Source organism: Epinephelus moara, chromosome 1 (assembly GCF_006386435.1).
Source record: "Epinephelus moara isolate mb chromosome 1, YSFRI_EMoa_1.0, whole genome shotgun sequence".
Classification (NCBI taxonomy): Eukaryota; Metazoa; Chordata; class Actinopteri; order Perciformes; family Serranidae; genus Epinephelus; species Epinephelus moara.
In genome coordinates, this window is record NC_065506.1 from 41812960 (window position 1) to 41833190 (window position 20231).

A 20231-nucleotide genomic window follows, 5' to 3' on the forward strand; every position below is an offset into this window, starting at 1 on the left:
GAAACGCGTTCTCTGGCTGGCTGGATTGTCCGCTCGGGCTGCTTTATATAAATGGCGGCGCAAGATGGCGACCTCTCTAAAGCAAGGCCCTTGCTATATATACATATAAAAGCATAATTATAAGGCTACGAAAACCAAACGAATTTTATTTTATAACGATTATACACTTATATAAACATATTAATGGGTAGAAGATTCAGATTCAGATTTGACAATAAACCACGCCAAATATTACACACTGGCCCTTTAACAGTAGAGAAGATACAAAGACAAAAACCTCCTTGTATACAGGGTGTCACACAAATAAATTCATTTGTGATGGCTCACAACGATTAAAACACTTGCCACTATAAATAGATTTTGATTAGCACTATTGTACTACATAAAACCGTTCGGTTATTTATTTACAGCACCAGAGTGTACTCAAGGCAGAGAAGGAGCAGCAGAACGTCAAGATCTTTGAGAGTGAAACTTAACCATTCATTCTGCAGTGTATTAAAGTTTGCATTCACTCGCAGCAGCTGCTCCTCTCAATCATCGATCTGATCAACTCTGATAGATCGACAGATCAAATTCCACTTCAGCATGACACAAAATCATGCTGAGGAAAAAATAACTCATGGAGAGCTCCACCTGCGATGCAGCAGCGTCAGCTACCACCACACATACACTCTAAATTTGCTGGGATCACTGGTAAATCTAGTAGTTTTGTAAATATACTTCCAATTCTGGACAGAGGTAAATTGGGTCTGTGGGGGTAAACTGTGAAACAACCAAAAAACTTTACTTTTGCTCTTTCAGTAGCATTAGAGGCAAAAAGATGTGAAGGCACTGGATGTTAGCTTGATCAATGGCAATGAATGCAAAATGCATAAAACCCCTTGGACACACCAGCTTTTAATGCAAGTTACAACAGTTTTGGATCAAAGGTAATCATCATATGAAAAGAAATCCTAATATTTTTGTAGGCAAATAAAATGTTTCTTTGATTGTTAGTTGTTTTCCATGGCAACAGCTACAGACCAACTACTATGAGGGTTTAAAAGTTCATGATAATGTGTTATTGTTTTCTAAATGGCACTGTATGAAATTGAAAAGTAGGCTGAAACAGCAGGGGACATTTGTTTATCAAGTATACTGTCCATCTCAAACTGTCAAAATGCTTCTCTGTTTTTGCTTACTTTTGCGGAGAGGATTGTTTTTGGGGTTCTTTGGGGAAAAAACAACCATGGCAAGGATACAAGTCTCATGTTGGCATTCGGGATTTGATATACAGTCACCACACCCACACAAAATTGAGTCTGGCAGTTTTATTGAGCAAAATTTCACAGTGTTGTTGTTTTGAGTGAAAATATGAAACTGTCAACATGGTTTGTTGTATTAAACATGCTCTGTTGTTAAATTGTATTTAAAAAAACAAAACCCAAAAGGAAACAGACTGTTTTCAGACGTGACAAGGGAGAGACAGACTGATATCACATCTTCATGTGTTTCTGTCATAACCTGTTCGTGTTAAGTCGACCTTTTTCCTGATTCCCTCAATGTGTCTATTCACAGTGACTTTGTATTTGTCTGTTTCAGCTGTTTTGTTTTTTTGTTGGCTATGAGACCCTTTCTGTTTTATGCACGGGTAGAGGAAAACTCAGATCTTTAAAAAATAGAAAGTAAAAGTGCAATACCACAGTGTAAAAACACTAACATGTAAAAAGTCTTGCATTTATAATCTTGCTTAAATTAAAGTACAAAAGTATTAGGCTAAAATTATACTTTAAGTGCCAAAAGTAAAAGTAATCAATGTGCAGAACGGCACATTTGAGAATAATATTTATTATTCAACTAATTTGAAATGAGTGATGCATTATTATGTAAGCATCAATGACTTTTAATCTGGTAACAGTGGAGCTAATTCCACCACTACTTGACATGCTGCTGGGCTGCTTAATCCATAATAACACGACAGAATTTATTAGATGATTTATATTTTGCATTAACAATCTGAATCTGCAAAAAAAAATTAGTGGAGTGAAAAGTAAAATACTGGCTTCCAAGGTGTAGTGGAGTCGAAACATAAAGTAGCATAACATGGAAACACTCAAAGTTCAAGTACCTTGAAATTATACTTGTGTACAGGATTTGAGTAAATGTATTTAGCACCACTGGTTTTCCATTTAACAGTCTGGCATGGTGTAATTATAGTGAGTGGAATATAAACTGAACATATGGTTCATCTTTCTCCAGGGCATATGGCCCATTTTACCCCACAGCCACTAGTTTAATAAAACTGCTTCACAAAACTACTCCTGCAGGCATGTTAATGACCTTTAATAAATAATATGGCCTTAAATACATCTACGTACCTGCAAGTAGACACAACCGTTTACCATGATAGGGAATGGGGCTGTATAGCACGTTTCTAGTCTTCCAACCACTTAAAGCGCTTTTGCACTGCAGAGCCACATTCACACATTGGCCTATGGAGACTACCATACAATCTGCCACCTGCTCAGCTGAACCTAAACATCCATCCATAGAGGTCGCAGGGTCAGCCGCTGAGCAAAGTATTCCAGACGTCCCTCTCCCCAGCAACGATTTCCAGATCCTCCTGGGGGATCCTGAGGCCTTTCCAGGCCACATGAGATATACCGTATAATCCCTCCAGCATGTTCTGGGTCTGCCCCAGGGCCTCCTACCAGTTGGACGTACCCAAAACATCTCTAACTGGAGGCACCCAGGAAGCTTCCTGATCAGATGCCTGAATCACCTCAACTGACCCCTTTCGATGCAAAGGAGCAGTGGCTCTACTCTGAGCTCCCTCCACATGTCCGAGCTCCTTACACTATCTCTAAGCCTGAGCCCAGACACCCCACGGAGGAAACTCATTTCAGCCGCTTGTATCCATGAACTCATTCTTTCAGTCACTACCATAAGTGAGGGTTGGGACATAGATGGACCAGTAAATTGAAAGCTTTGTGTTGTGGCTCAGCTCTCTCTTCACCACGACAGTCTGGCACAGCGCCCACTGGTCCACTGTTACACAACCAGAGTGGAATCCACATTGCTCCTCCTAAATCCGAGGTTCGTCAACCGGTCAGAGCCTCCTTTTCTCAACTTTCATACGCAATTAAGTGCTCCAGGAATGATGTTTGACTGTAGGCCGATGCAGAAGCTAACATCGCCCTGGTGGCCTCATCATAAGGCCTGTGGGTTTTTTTCAACATTCCAAAAAAAATTTATGATACTTGCACGTTTTGTTCAGCAAGATAATCGTCACAACTGAACACCATTTTGTGATTTTTGAAGCCTGAATGCAATCACCAGAAGTAGAAAGCTAACTTCAGGCTATAAACTAACTACACCGCAGTTGCATTACTTAATGTCACCACTTTAACGAGGCTGTAAATCTGTCTTTGGGGCAGTCTGGCATGATGACATCCTATTGTCTCATTTGGCCACTTGTTAGCAAGACAAGACACATAAAAGCTTCAGAATTCACAAGTGGGGTATTTACTGACGTACTTTATGTTGTAGAACAAAATGTGAACGTCTCTTAAGCTGGTGTTAACCACAGACCTTATTTCAGGCATCTAACCAGAAACTCATTGACTTCAAGACAAGGGAACCACTAGTGCTAAAATGTCAACTCATTCCTGGAGCACTCTCTCACACACACAATTTGGGGCTCTGTCTCACCCAAGGACACTTTAACATGCAGACTGGAGGAGTCAGGGATCAAACCGCCTATCATCTGCTAGGTGGACGACCTGCTCTACCTCCTGAGCCACAGCCTGAAGGGTTATAGTGTGGTAAATTATCACATTTCTAGCCGTGGCTCTGTTATTGTTTTGTTTCATGTGATCTCCTCCATTACAGCAAAAGGATCCTTCTCTCTCTACATCACGTGAAGCCAGCTTCGCTGACAAATCATGAAAAATCTGTGAAAATGTTCTTTTTATGGTAACCCTTCGAAATGAACTCTATTATTAAAGCTCCTCTGTGTGGATGCTAAATAACTAATTGTTATGAACCTTGTTGAGTTTTCTTGTGTTTATCCTTGAGCCCCAACAAAAAGCTGAATGCATTTCATTCCTCTTAAAACACTTGCAGAGGCAACTTTCTAAGTATTTATTAAGTCCTGCATTGTTTGTAATGTTGAAAACTTGTACCTCAGGTCAGCCTCCACTTAGACTGAATAACAGACAAGCTTGATGAGCCTCAGTGAGGAGCCTGTCCTTACTTTAGTACTTGAATAAGTTTATGAAAACACAAATCAGATATTAGAGAACAATGGCACCGGCAGGACTCTATTTTATAGCACGCACAGGAATCACTCGCCTGCTTCTAGGTTCAGTATGTTCCCACACATATGCAGTCTACTCAGCGAGCAAGCAAGAGAGAAGCAGAGATTTTTTTTTATTCTTGTAGGATATTACTAATACAAAAACACCATGAAACTCTGATCAGCCCACCCCACACATTTCAAATATCAGCCAACAGGCCGGGTTTACACAGTCATCACTGCAGCTCTCCTACAGTAGCTCATATTTACAGAAGAGTCGTGCATTAGGCCAAATACACAAATACACCACAAACAGCCAGTTTTGGATGGATTACTGAACTGGACTACCGCACAGACCCAGGGACCCAAAGTGTTAAGTGTCACCTTCAAAATGTCACTCAAATTAACACGTGCTGACCAGGAAGAGACTCAAAGTGACCACAAAAAGACACAGAAAAGATCTAGGGATGTAACAGTTGGGTTCAGTACGCCACAGTGATGTCACGGAAGCATCCTTTTATCAATACAGCAAAAATGTAGAAATGCCAGAGAAATGTCCTTGACTTTTTAAAAGCAGCTCCTTATAAAATACAAAATGTATTAATAAGTAGCCTGACTATGCAGCCCCTCAGCGGCTTTAATTTTAGGCTTAGCTGCTGTATTAGAAGTCAAAAAACTACAAAGAAAAGGTGCAGCATCCAGCTCCTGCAAGAGGACACTGACGCCCGCTGAAAAGTTTATCTACACCCTTCTGCCTACAGATCAAGACGTCCACAAGGGTGTCAGCGGCAGCACAGAGCAGTCTTTCACCTGATCAACAGCAGTCGGTTATGTCAGGCGAGAGTGTCAATGAGTAAACAGCCTGTCTATGCAGCCCCGCAGTGGCTTTAACTTTAGGCTTAGCAGCTATAGAGCTGGATAAGTGTAGTGTACCTCCAAGCATGTCTCACTGGAGTAGAGGGTTTTGGTTTGGGGGTGGAAGGTGCAGACAGCATGTTGCCTGTTCCATTATGTGGGCTGCTTTTTTGACCATGCACAGTCTGAGAGAACTATAAGAAACACAATTTAGGCTGTATACTTTATTTTCTAAATGTAATATGATAGTTCAATGTATCGTTCAGTTTGTAATGCATACTGAACCAAAAGCGTTGTACTGAACGGCTCAACAGCTTTCATAATATTTTTGTGTGGCAAAATCATATTGTCACACAGCGCCAACTACTGTTTGTTTTTTTATTCTATAAATTATTAATGACAAATAGAACTTATACTTTCAGTTTGCTAGATACATTTTGCTGCAAAAAAAATGGTTGAGGCGAGATGAACAGACTGAAAACTTTATCTTGTTAGATAAAACACGTCGACAAAGTTTTCCTTTGAGGACATAATCTACAGTTGAAAAACGGTAATAAATCGCAATATGTCTCAATATATTTTATCGCAATGCTCATATTGTATCACGATGTAAGTATCATGATAATATTGTATCGTGGATCCTCTGCAGATTCCCACCCCTAGTTATTACACCCCCAAAAAGACTAAAAAGAAATGCAAATAAACTGCAGACACATAATACTTATAGTAACGGCCAAACTAACCACAAAGAAACACAAACAACCATAAAATAAACTAACTTATCTGAAAGAGACACAAAATGACCTCAAAACAAAAGATGCATACTGATTACAAAGAGAGGTGGTGGGGCCCTTTGCATACTTGTGCCCAGGGGCCCACTGTTTTATAATCTGCCCATGCAGCCAGCCACACACAGAAACAGGAGCACACATTCTCACACAATATACACATTTACTTTGAGAAGCAGTTCATTTTATTTCAGTTCTCCAGATATATAAAACCTCTTAAAGCACACCAGGTCAACTCTAAGCTCCTTAGATCGTGCACACACATGTAAATGTTCAACTTTTGTCAATATGGAGGAAACATTCTCCAAAATTCAATCCCTCAGTTCATGTGAGGAAACCATTTGCAGCAAAGTGAAGCTAATTAGTTCAGAACAAGAGACACAAAATGTGATTTCCTACCTTTGGACGTCCCAATATGTGTCCTTTCCTCCATCATGTATGTTCCTTTAGTCCATTAGGGTCCTCCGGTCAGGAGAGTCAAAAGGTTTCCATTAAAATGAATCCAAGTTGTGAATGTTGTCACGTGACGTCCACTGCTCACTGTGTGCTAACTGCTAACACTTGTTGTTACTGGCATTAAAATAGAAGTGTCCTTTCTCTGTTCAGTTTTCACTCCTTTAATTAGCTCCGTCGCAAACATGCAGGTGAGTCCGGAGTTCACCTTCAGACTCGCGGACATTGGGGTGCGCGTGCTCGGGAAGTCTGTGAGCGCGGAGGGTCTGTCCTCATCCACACTGTATCCAGTCCACAAGGGACCTTAAGAGGACTCTATGCAGACTTCCAGAGAGTCGCCATACCCGACTAAACCAGCTACTGTAGCCTGTTAACACACTACCTGATCCGTGGGCGTCAGTTGGCCAGTGACGAGAGCGGGTGCGTCGCCGTCCTTTCCGCTGCGGCCGCGAGTTCGAGGCCAGCCTGCGGCCCTCGCTGCAAAATAAAGGGGACGTTCAACAAACTAACCGTCAACTTCTATCATAGTAAACCTTAGAACCGGTATATTGCTGCAAAACTATGCCATAGTGAAGAGTTTTTGCAAAGGAAGGGGCCTGCAGACCCCCGTACCAAATGGTTTAGTCCAGTGACTGAAGCAAATAAAAGCCCAGGCTATTCATGGAAGTTTCACCCACCATTATATTACCAGCAAGCCGCTTTTTACAGTATTGGAAAAGTAACTACTTTCATGTAGTTAAACTACAAAATAAATGTAATTGCAATTAGTACAGTTACTGAGAAAAAAAATTGAATAAAATTACAGTTAGCCTACTACAAAAAAATTGGTGATTACAAGGTTACATCTGAATTTATTCCCAGCCAACATTTGTATGTGGGGCCCATAGTATGGGTAGCAAATGAGCTGAAAAATAAGCCCTACATGGGATTGTCCACAGGTTCCATATTGACCCCATGCCAGCTGCCCACATGGGTAGGTTTACCCAAGTGATCCCCAGGTGAGGTGCCCATTTTAGGCCTATCACAGTTGCTAAACAGGTAGCCCCAGCATAACCAATGTGGAGCCCACTTGGGTAAACCCACCCATGTGGGCAATTAGCATGGGGTCGATATGGAACTCATGGACAATCTCATATAGGGCTTATTTTTCCAGTCCATTTAGTACCCACATGGGCCCTACATACAAATGTTTACCAGGTTCCTTATGGTAGAAAAAAGTGTATTTGTGGAATATAAGATTCATGATTTGTTCTAAGACAAAAAATAAGCCAGTAAATACCCCATCTCTTACATTTCGAAGCCTTTATGTATCTTTAAAAAGGTGGCTGCTAACAAGAGGCTTGCTTTACAGCCTCAAAGCTGAAGTCATGCAACTGTGGTGTAGTTTGTTTATAGCCTAACGGTAGCTTTTTACCTCTGGCGACTGCATTTACACTTCAGAAATCATAAAAGTGGTGTTCAGTTGTGAAGATTTTCCTCCTGAACAAAGCATGAAAGTATCGTAAACTTTTGTTTGCCACAGAGATGATTTTCTGCAGTAATCATAGTCTTTTTGTTGAGGGAACCAGGGTGGTGTTAACTTCCGTGTTGGCCTACAAGTAAACATTATCCCTGCACTATCCAGAACTAAATTGTCAAGAAAAAAATGTATGTATGGTGCCTACAGGATCACGGCTGCTGGCGCCCTGTTAGAGAAGATCCTGGTGCAGCACGTGGAACATGTCGGACACAGATTTGTCAAAAACATAAAGTAACATTACATTCGCTCAGCTTTGATAAATATGTCCCACATAACAGAGTCACGTATTATCACGGAGGAAGCAAAACAGTGTTGTGTAACCCTTGTTACAGACTGTTTACTGCTGAGGTCGAGGACATCATCAAGGTCCTCATCGTATCTTAACCTTCAGACTCCCAGAGCCTCTCACATAAAGCATGCCAGTTGTGAAGTGCTCTTAAGATACCAAACCATGACATACCATACAGTTTTCCACCACTGTTTGCATTCATGCTGACTGTCTTGCAGCCTTCTTCAGTCTTCTTCTCTCTTACCTTTGCTGGCACACTGCTGAATATTTTTGGCGCGTCACCTCCTCCAGCTGTTAAGTGGAACGCCATGAAATCTTTGGCAGGAATGCGTTTTGCATCACAATGCTCGTGCATAATGCTCAAACTAAACAGGGATCCACTTGTTAAACAATTGCCCCACAGCCCTACAGGGAATCTTAAAACAGGATGCTTAGTCTATTTCTTAACTCAACTTTATTCAGAAACTCATTTTGGTGGATGGTTTAAGACGGAATCTGGTGTTTCCAGTATATCTGTCATGTTTCCAGATTAAAAATGGGAAGCAAATAAGAATAAAAAACCAGCAAGGGGTGTGTTAATCCAATTGTGTAGGACGGGTGTTGACATATGAGTGAATTAATCATTCATCATTGTAGCGCCTACATAAAATAACTTTTGTCTCATGGAAATGTCAGATTACATTTGGCAATATTTGTGGGAAGGCTTTGTCACTAACCTCACCCCACTCATCTCTTTGAAATATTTATTGTACTGTCAGTGATGACCATTAAATGTATTCAGTAACCCATGTTGTTTGGCAGACTGAAGGACATCCTCTTTGTTTGAGTGTTTGAAGACAATAGATTTCACAAGGTGTTCGGTGTCTGCAGCACCTCACAGGGTAAAAGGCTGCAGTGTAGGTGAAAGCAAGGTCAGTGGAGATCAATGCAATTGATGTCTGATGGGATTGACCATCTAGATGTGTAAACAAGGCTGAGCGGCTCCTGTGTGTGTTTGCTGTTTGCTTATAGCGTCCACGCTCTCTGATTGTATTGTGGATTTTAAATTAATGTATGTGTTTTAGATTCGGTAACTGCGAAGCTTCGGTGTGTTTAAGCATGTTTATCTCTGTGACTGCGCTCACGCCTACAGTTTGTTTTCTAGGATTCAAAGCTGACTGGAAAAGCTGATTTTGTTAAATGTTTTTATCTTGTTTGTTTAGGTTCACACCGCTGAACTAAAGCTTCTAAATTAAACCCACATGGATCTGCATGTTGCTTGTTTATTGAACAGCGGCGCAGTCACCTGTCGTCCTGCAGCGTGTTGGTTCACTCGCAGCGAGTCCGATTTAGGCCGTTTGTGTTCAGCAGAGTGAACTGGTTTCTACTGTGACCAGTTTATTAGTCATGTGAGACTGCTTGAGGAAATATGAGCTGAGTACCAGCATCATTAATCTCTGTCCATTTAGTTGTGCTTTGCAGTGGTGGAATGTAAACTGTAAATATATTTATTCAAGTACTGTACTTAAGTACCTCTTTTGAGGTACTTGTACTCTGTTTGAGTATTCAAATATAGTGCTACTTTATACTTCTACTCCAGAGGCAAATGTTGTACTCTTTACTCCACTATGTTGATTTGATAACTTAAATTACTAGTTACTTTGCAGATTCAGATTATTAACAGATAATGTAATCAACAAATAAAGCATGATTTATTATAGATTGCTGCATAACCTCCTGAGACCTGAGCTTTTGGTTTGAATGCATTTTTTCAGTAGGATCTGATAAGTATAAAAAACTAAACGTTGTCAATGATAATAAAGTCCCAGTGAACTAAAACGATACAATGTCTTCAATTTAGTACTTCCTAATTAACAGTGTCTTAGCCTGTTACCAAATTTGTTGCCATATCAAACTACAAACATCGTTAATCATAAATAAACCATTAAATAAGATCAGGTTTTGTCCACTTTTGTGTCGGGATCGGCTGCAGACTCACTTGGCAGAGATGGCTGCCATCTTGTTTGTACATGGATTGGTGTATTGTGCTCTTACTACCACTAGATAGCACAAAAAGCGTCCACAAATGAGGACAACAGGTCTGAGTTAAGCAGAATGAAGTAAAAGGTGCAGGAAACCAAAAATGTGATTTCCTCACATGAGGACACAGGGTCTCAGGGGGATATGCTAATGAAAATGAGCTCCACCTTTACCAGCTGCAACATTCAACGGATAGTTTGGACTTGTTGAAATAAATAGTAAATGGACTTGCACTTGTATGGCGCCTTTTTAGTCTTCTGTCCACTTAAAGTGATTTTTTTAAACACTTTTTATCACATACACCCATTCACACACTGGTAGCCAAGGCTACTGTACAAGGTGCCACCTACTACTCAGCTCTCACACATTCACACACTGATGGAACAGCCATCTGGAGCAATATGGGGTTCAGTGTCTTGCTCAAGGACACTTTGAGATGGGGACTGGAGGAGCTGGGGATGGAACTGCTGATTTTCCGATTGGTGGACGACCCGCTCTACTTCCTGAGCCATGGCCACCCCAAATGGGTTTGTATGAGGTACTTCTCTATGGTCAGTGTATCACCTACAGTAGATGGCAGTTGGTATGCTTCCAGTTTGGAGAGGCAGGCTGGAGTCTGAAACTGATCAGTGTTCTGCTGTAGACGGCAGTTAGCAATCCACTTAATAAAAGGCTGACGGTGAGATGGATGGAAGAGGACGGCTTAAGAGTGTGGGTGGGGGTCAAGAGTTCAGAGAGGTACAGGGGAGCTAGGTTGTGGATGGCCTTAAAGGTGAGGAGTAAGATCTTAAAGTCAACGTGATGTTTAACAGGGAGCCAGTGAAGCTGCTGAAGGACAGGAGTGATGTGACTGATGGAGAAGGTTCTGGTGATGATGCGAGCGGCAGAGTTCTGGACCAGTTGAAGTTCATGTTTACATGTAAAATGTTGTTATTAGGGTCTCTTGGTGCTCAAGTTGTCCACCATGTGACCTTGAAAATGAGTAGTCCACTGTGCAAACTTACTGTCCAACCTGTAACCAGATAAGCTAGTGTTCTAATATGTAACCCACCTACACCTATCTCCCACAATACACCATTAGATATTCTGTATATTTTTTGCTGTAAGCTATACAGGAAACTTTTACTGTTTTTAATGATGCTGCACATCCCCTCCAGCCTGAATCTAATATAATCCCTTCTGAACAATGCAATACAGCACATTTGGAAAACAAAAAGATACATGTTATATTCCCATACTGAAAGATTTCGATAAGTCTCATTGACCTTTGTACGGATACGGCTGTACTGTATTTGTAATGTGTGGTTTTATTGAGTTTGTTTGTGCTTTGTACTTATTATCTTTATTTATGAGACAAAGACAAATGGGGAAATGGGAAACAAAGATCTATTTTATTCGTTTCAATTCTATTCTAAGCAGGTCTGCTATGTGAATCGCTGGTCTGCCATATAAACACAGTGCTTCCTGCCTTTCTGTTCTTTCTGTCTGCTGTCACATAAATGTAATAATGGCATAAAATTGATGTTACTTAGTATTAGTTAGTTCACTTCGAACAGATTGCATTGCAGTTTACTGAGAAGATATTCTACAGAGTGTGGCAACTTGACTTTTGTTCTCACTTGATGAAAATGGAAATAAGTTGCTTCAAACATCTGATGCTTTAAAGGGCTGCATACTCTGTCACACCTCATTCAAACTCACACAGGTAGAGATGAGATTTGTTAATGGGACACTTTGCCAATTTTCCAATTTTTGCCAACCTGCTTTATACCATAATAATTTAGGGAGTATGTGTGAATGAGCTAAGGTAAAATCTCCTCCTTCTTGCCAGCGCCCAGATCTCTCTGGTCACACTTGCTGGGTGACGGATTTTCGCTGGCTCTTGGGCTGTTGCTCAAACTACAGATTGTATTTCTGCATTTGGTGTGCCCACCACCACTGACACAAAGAGCATGGAAGTGGATCGAGAGAAAGAGGTGTCTCTCAAACTCCGACCAAACTGATACTGTCAATTTGTTGCCTGTTTCTTGCTTCAAACATTTTCAGGAACATATTTTAGAGTACTGTTTAACTGTAAAACAAAATTGTTTGTTACCAGCCGGCTGTCACATTGTGTCCTGCGTCAAAACGGGCAAACTGGCATGATGTCACCCACCAGCAGGAGCGTTATTGGTCTGGTGCGGCACAGTCCATTCTGGTAGTGTGGAGGTTTTCTACCCTCTAAGCAAAAGCAGATGCCGCAGCCATATAGCACCAATTTCAAAAGCACTTACATATTTCTACTGCATAGACATCCTAGTTTTATGAAAAGACCATCCTTCCAGCAGTGAAATACTACTCTTTTTTCTGATGCAACCGTTTCTGTTATCCTGTCTTCTCAGATTGATCACTACGCCCAGAGGGATCTGAAGAAGGGTCTCCAACTCTTTGGCACAGAGGGCAACGTGGGTCTGACCAACGCCTGGATGATAGTACAAACTGATGTAAGTTGTTTGATCACTGCAGGGGGGTGGGAGGTGCTGATGTGAAACACAAGTTGGAAGATAGTTAAGACAGAAAGCCCTCTAGTTTTAAAGGGGACCTATTATGGGTTATATAGTGTTGAAATGAAGGATGTTCATATTAAATTTTGCCAAAGTGTCATATAATTAGGTAAACATATGTAGAGGTAATCCCTCTGAGTAAAAATCTCTTCAGACTGTTCTGCTTTTCCAATTGTTTTTCTACTCTAGCTACAGTATGACATCATAGTGTGCCGTCTCTGACTTCTTTATATGGTCATCTGCTTCACGCACGCCACTGCCTTAACACTATGTACAGTGCTACATGTAGCTTCATTCTAGCGTCAGGAAAACATGTAATCTTGGTGTCAGTGTTGTAATTTTCTCCCCAGTGTCAGATCATATTTCTGCTGGAACATGTCCTGTTGTGTTTCAAAGCTGGTAGAAAGTGCTGCTATTCTCCGTTACAGTCATTCCCCAGCTGCAACTATGCTCCTAACGTACATGTAACTACATGCTAACATCAGGAAAACATAATGTGGTTGCTGATGTTGTAATTTTCTCCCCGATTTCGCATCAGATTCCTGTTGGAACATGTCTGGTTTTGTTTAGAAGGTTTTACTGGTGATTTTTCATAGTAAAAGGGGCCGCTATACTCTGTTAGAGTCATTCTCTGACTGCAACTGCACTGCTAATGTACATGTAGCTACATGCTAACCTCAGGGAAACGTGTAATCTACGTTGCCGATGTTGTTCATTTCAACCCCATTTTGGATTATTTGCCTGCCGGATCATGTCTGGTTGTATTTAGTACTTTTTCTTGTTGATACTTCACAGTAGATAGTGCAGCTATTTGCCGTTACAGTCATCCACTGGCTGCAATGACGGAGCAGAGACGGCAAGATATGGAAGACAGATGCTGTGTCTCAAATCGCGTACTTCAGTACTTACACTTAATATTTTGAGTGCATGAGTGCATTCACACTGAGAAGTATGGAAAAATGCAGTGCACTGTGAGTACCCAGATGGTGCATTCAAAACGGTCAAGAAGTTGAGTGTGGAACTATGGACACTTCTCGCCCTCAATGGTCGCCATCTTGGCTACGTAGCGAAAGGGGAGGGACCACTTTCCAAACTGGAAATGGCGGTTGAGGACTGTGCGACCGTGAACGCCGCTTCATTGTACAAATATATGTCTTTTTTGCACTAAGCACCACCATACTGTTGTCGGGTATAAGCCAGCAGTATGTTTGTTAGGTTAATTTAGCAGTCTGTAATGATTTGGTACCGTAAACGATAACGCGAATGCTAATGCTAGTTTGCTAACTAGCTAACAGCTGTGGTCTTCATTTCCGGTGAGTGCACAACAGCCATGTTTGGTTTAAGACAACACTGTTAGACAGATGCTAAACCAGGCCCACAGGAAGTGAACCAGGCTTTGAAGCCAATTTTAGGTAGTGACCAAACAGCGGTATTGTAACTTTCAGGATCCACCATGCGATGCCACTGGGCCGAAAAATTCTATTCACTTGCACTGGAAAAGAGGATTGAAAATGAAAATGAAGAATCCATGGATCGAGCGCCACAACCCCCACAGAAGGACTTGTTTCACTGTCAGGATTTAATCTATTTGTTCTGATAACAAGACCCGTGCGATTGAATCATCTTAAGGCCATTGAAATTAGCAGAGCACCAAGCCAGGAGTAGCCAGCTCGGCCAGGGGAAGTCTCTGGTGCGCTTACTTTACAGGCCCAATAATGTGGAAGCAGCGCTGATCATTCGGGTAATTTAATACTGTGTAAATAGAGCTTTTTTGGCTTTATGCGTCACTGAGCAACTTTCATAGGAATGAACGGAGTCCTGCCCTCAATTCTGTATCCAGATCTTTTCATACATCAATGCACTAAACACAGCGTCTCAGACAGAAGGTGGATACAGGTGTTCCATCACAGGCATTTTGAGGAAATTAAAATGTTTTTTGACCACTAAAGCATGTGTAAACATGTTGTAGTGGAAACCTTAAATACAAGTATGAACCTGAAAATGAGGATAATGGGTCCCCTTTAAGACATTTTCCCCTCTTAGTCACAGTTTGTTGAGGTAATGATGCTTTAAAAAACATTCTGTTGTGAAGATTGCAGCCCATTCAAAATTAACTTCAGTGCCATTTAGCAAGTTAAGTCATGCAAAATACCTTGTCACGAGCTGAGATACATGACGATCTGACTGCATTATTCATCGTGGCAGCGCTTACTGTTGCTATTGGCAAGGTTTCACCATTCGCACCACTGTGATCACATTAGATTAAAAGGGAGTAGTCAAACATTGAAGGGGCCATTCGATTTTACATTTCTCCATTTTGTGTAAAATTTGAATAAAACAGTGCAATCCATCCCGCAGTTAATGGAATCTGGACATTTACAAGCAGGCTGGTAAAAAAATACTGGCAATCTAAAATAAAAAAAATGGCATCAGTAAAAATGTGGAGAATATCTCAACCGACAGTAGCAAACACTCGGAGCTTTGCTAGTTTAAATGCTGTGGTAAAATGCTGTCAGAGAGATTAATGCAAACATCGTAGACTCTCTGAGGTAATCTTTGTTTCCAGCTCTCACTTTGATGTGCTTTTTCCCCCTTTGTATTATTTATTTATATTTTCTTAAATTCCACTGCAAAGAAAACACAATGTGAGGAACAGAGATTTGGAATTAGGGATTGCAGAGGATGGGTGCCGCTGCTGGTGAATGCCTTTGGGAGACATCAAGTGATAGATCGGAGACTTCGGGGCTCTTTGGACCTTTTTCACATCACAGATCAGTGTTATGGCTTGTAGTTTTGTTCCATTAGCAAATGTGCGGTAAGCACTGAGTGTTTGGCTCTTGCCTGTGTGCTCGCATGTGTCTAGGGTCTGCAAGGCATTTTGTGTAACTGTGTGTGTGTGTGTGTGTGTGTGTGTGTGTGTGTGTGCGTACTGGGACTGCAAAGGCACAAATGATGACAGAGAAATGTATTGCTATGCAAATAATATATGCAAATGTGTGCGTGTGTCTGCATGTGTGGGTGTTAATATGCAGAGGTTGTTTTTTTACTGTGTTCAGAGTGATAGCATGAGGTGAGTCTGCCTGAATGAGCCACCCTTTGACAATGCATGTGTGCAAGCGTGAATGTGTGCCTTTTTTCTTGTCAAGTAAGGGCAGCTGTGTGTACAGGGCTCCATAAAGTCTGGCTGAGATGAAGTCCATTAAAAGGCAGCTCTCATTCTGTCACTGTTCTCCCTCCCGAGCCTCCTTCATACATGCTGAGTCACTGAATAGATAATACAGCAGATGTCCCTGGAGCAAAGTTCACCCTGAATATTATTAATGGGCGCCTATAGAATAGAAGAGAATCTACATACAAGAGAAGAAGTAGTAAAAACACTCACAAAGGCGCCAAACGCGGGCACAATAAATCAGGCGGGGTCATACTCCACGCCGGCTGTAAACTTTTCAAGGTGAAAACATTTGAATATTCCGATGCTGTGCAGTTTTTACCCTTTGATTCGCTCTCGACCTGCTTTCACGTAATTTGAATTCAGCTTTACCTCATGATAGATTGCAAAGTTGATCTTCTGTCTAAGCGGGCGAGCGAGTTTTAAATTAACACACAATCCCTGATTCTGTGCACGAAGCGGCGTGGGGAGCGGCTCGGGCAACATTATTCCTGTGTGGAAATAAAGTCCAGCGAGTGAACAAAACATCAGGGGCACTTTATCTTTCCATGAAGTACACTGATGAATTGGATTGTGGTGGAAGCCATGATCCCTTATCAAAAATCCATACCAATCACAGAGGGGGAAGATGTAGATAAAAAGAAGCAGGCGAGTTAGAAAATGATTTTAGGGCTTTGAGACAAATGAGATGTGGATTGTACAAAAGCGTCTGAAGCTCAGTATCAGGAAGATTAAGGGTTTTCTACGCACAGCACATATGAATTATTTTGCCCAGTGAATCTTATTCTTGGCAGGTAAATAATTTTCTTTTCCATCAGCGGAAGTCGTTTATTTGATATCAAGCATTAGGATTTCAGTGTCGTGATAATAAAAGGCCAAACTCAGCTTGACTTGTTGTCTTTATCTGGTGCAGTTTCGCTGCTGCGGAGTTACCAACCACACAGACTGGTTTGAAGTTTACAATGCCACCCGTGTGCCGGACTCCTGCTGCCTGGAGTACAGTGACAACTGCGGCCTGGACAACCCAGGAACGTGGTGGACAGCGGTAAGTTCTGGCATGAAAACTAAAGTATACCTCCAAACCGGTGCTACTAATAACTTTCTAATCTTTTACAGCTTTGTATTTATACAGGATTATAAACTCACTGTTTGCTAAACCCTTTTCTCAGGGATTGTCGAATTATACCTTAGCAACCGTAACTAGGCACAGCAGACCTGTAAAGCGGCGTGCATGGGGCTGCAAGAGAGAAACTGGTATTCATAGAGTTTGATAATCAACTTAGCGTAACGTTTAAGTTGATTATCTGCAGTGGTGAGGGTCTGCCTGACCTGTACAGGGGAACCAAGGCCCAATTTCATCTAAGGTATGGATTTTAAAACAAGAAAAACAAAAGAAGATACATCTGAAGTGAGGTCGTCACAGTGCTGGTCACATTTAATTTAAATGCAAATTTGCAATGTCGAAAGGTAATTCCTCATTTAATCCCAAATCATTCTGGGACCATAATTAATATGACTTAACATGTCTGCCTTTCTTCCTGTTCTGAGAAGATTTAGAAACTCAAGTATCCAGTTATCTGTTGAAAAACAATGGCTCACAAATCATCCAATTCAGCAAAGACTCAGAGACAAAAAAAAACAGGCTGCTATTTTTCTGTCTTTTTTTTTTTTTGGACCTCAGCTGTGCAGCCCGAGACCCCAGCAAGCAAACAGCAGGACATAGTGAGAGATTTATATTCATAATTACTGATATTGAATTAATCACCTCTCTCCTGAAGGACTTGACTGCTGCTGCTACTAATGTTCATCTGATGTATAATCAGTGTTTTTAATGTTTAGCAGCTGTACTGTGCAGAGAGTCGCTGTTGTCTTTCAGGTTGTGATTTAAGGTTAAGAAAGCACCTGTATAACAAATAAAAGACATGATCTACATTATGAAATGAAATAAATAAAAAAACTGAGGTTTAGAGGTCTTATGCTTGTGGTGTATCTCTTCAAAAGGGTACTTTGCCACTGTTCAACCAGTTTTGTATCCTAAGAAAGTGGCTAGCGCCTAGATCCCCCTGCTCATCTCTCAGCTCAAGTCCAGAAGATATTCTAGATTGTACTTGTTTTTAATTGCCGACCACCACAGAAACAAAGAATATGGAAGTAGATCAAGATTGAGACCCGCCCCTTTCTTATTTTCCCTCTTTCAAACTAAAGCCCAGTTCAAACCAATGATTCGCAACGAGATGAAACTATTAGGACATTGCAGAGAAAAGTTACAGCGGTGTGAACTGGCAGGTCTCAGTTCGACTTAGCCGACTGATGGTCTCACCTGCAACTCAGTTTGTCAAGTCACCAGTGGCTTGTAGCAAAGTTAGCTGACCAAGTCAATCACAAACTGTCAGCAGACGGCATGTTTGCCAACTCTCTGACAACAGCTCTCTCTTCCCGCTGAGTCTGTCTAACAAACAGTCCTGCAACAGCTGACACGTATGTCAGTCTCCGTCCTCACAGTGTGTCGGTGTGGGCTGGCTATTGTGACATATTTAGGAAAACGGTCCATCTGAAGCCGAGATTGTTCATGTTTTTGCTGATTCATCACTACTACAAATGTGACTGTGAGGAGTATGTCACTATCGCAGTCCTTATTCATATTTTAGGAAGCTACAAATTATATTCAGCTCTAAAAATAAGCTTGAAAAGCTGGAAGTTAGAATGGAAGTACATAGAGATAATACACCGTTTCATCTCGTTGCATTGGTGTCTTCAAAATATTTCAGAATGGCGAATTGCAAGTTGTTGCAAGTTTCAGCTCATCTCATCCAGCCCATTCTCATTCCAACCTTGTCAAATATTACCGCTTTGTCAGTAATTTCGGCATCAGACATCAAAAAGGCACCAGATGCCAGGTGGCATCAGGTTGTAACAACAGCCAGTAACAACATTATATTGAGAAGAAAGGAAAATCCCTATTAGGCCAACAGAACTGACAAAACTGAGGCTTTACTGAAGTTTTCAGGCAGGGCAAAGTACAGACCAAAAATCAAGATTACCAGGCAGAGGTACAGAGGCATCAGACAAACAAACTAAGCAGGCATGGGTCAAAATCCAAAAAGGCAATACAAACACCAGTTGGGATACAAAGTAGGCAGAAGCACAAACAACGATCCGACAACAACAAAGGCAAACTGACTGGTACATGTACTGAGAGGTAAACGAGCAGACGAGCAACAGGTGTGTGGCAGACTGGCCAGGCAGGTCACTGACAGGCTGACAGTCAATACAGGGGGAGCGCCATTGGGTGTGGACGGTGTACTGGTGGGAAAAGTTGGCAGGTGCTGACTGGAGAATGATCAGAGGGGTGTATGCAGGAGGAGCAGCAGGAGGGTGGGGTTAAAAGCAGCAGGAAGCCAGTAGAGTCCATGACATTCCTCATCTGGGAGCCCACTGTTTGCTTTCTGTGTGGATGTAGAGCCAAACCATGATGTTTTTTTTTCTAAAACAAACCACGTGCTTTTGTTGCACAAGGAAATAAACATAAAAATGAGGTGTTTTACCTACATTGTCCATGTATTTTGAAACAGACCACATGCATGTAATGAGCAGAAACTGTACATTTCTTGTGAAAACAGAAGTGTACTTTGAAAAGTAACACAAGTGTAAGTTGACATAACTAAGCAGTGTTGATCAAATATGAACCAAAATTCTGTTGCCTATTTCTCACCTAAAATGTTTTCATAAACTTATTTTAGCTAATTTTTTAAGTGTAATTTGGGATTGTTTGTTTCCAGCCAGCCACCATATCGTGTCCTGTGGAAAAATGGACATGCTTGCATTACATCACCCACCAGCAAGGGTGTTTATTGGTCCGGTGCAGCGCAGTGCATTCTGGTAGTTGTCGGTTTTCTACCTCTTGAGCCAAAGCGAATGCCACACAATTTCAAAAGTCGTTACATCTTCCTACCACAAAGACAGCCTAGTTTTATGAAAAGACCATCTTTCCTAATGGTACAATACTCCTTCACAGTCTCTTAACAACTCTTAAACTGTTCATAGTCAACACAGGCTTTGTATCTTGACCAGGTTAAAACAAATAATTGATGCCTCTTTGCCGCTTGCAAACCAGCTGAAAAAAAAGAAGTTGGCACTTGAATTGAAATTAATTAGTGTCATGTGGAAAATCTGCCAAGAGGGGTTGCATGTGTCTGAGTGTGAGCATGACTATTAATGCTGAAAACAGGATGTGCGGAGAATTGCATCAGTCAAAACAGAGAAATACAAGCTACATCATTTTTGCAAGTTAGTCTTAATGAGTATGTAACACGTGTAGTG

At 41.3% G+C, this 20231-nt stretch overlaps 1 protein-coding gene and 1 long non-coding RNA gene across 5 annotated transcripts in view; one reads left to right on the forward strand and one right to left on the reverse strand.

Moving 5' to 3' along the window:
• Positions 1-6716, reverse strand: part of LOC126394839 (uncharacterized) — a 212331-nt gene extending 205615 nt beyond the window's left edge. For both annotated transcript variants that reach the window (XR_007570398.1, XR_007570399.1), the window contains exon 1: positions 6319-6716. This is a non-coding gene — a long non-coding RNA (uncharacterized LOC126394839). The remainder of the gene's footprint in view (positions 1-6318) is intronic.
• Positions 1-20231, forward strand: part of tspan4a (tetraspanin 4a) — a 245619-nt gene that overhangs the window by 210178 nt on the left and 15210 nt on the right. For all 3 annotated transcript variants that reach the window (XM_050051936.1, XM_050051945.1, XM_050051927.1), the window contains 2 exons: positions 12581-12682; positions 16825-16956. In XM_050051936.1, the coding sequence (XP_049907893.1) occupies positions 12581-12682; positions 16825-16956 (234 nt within the window). The remainder of the gene's footprint in view (positions 1-12580; positions 12683-16824; positions 16957-20231) is intronic.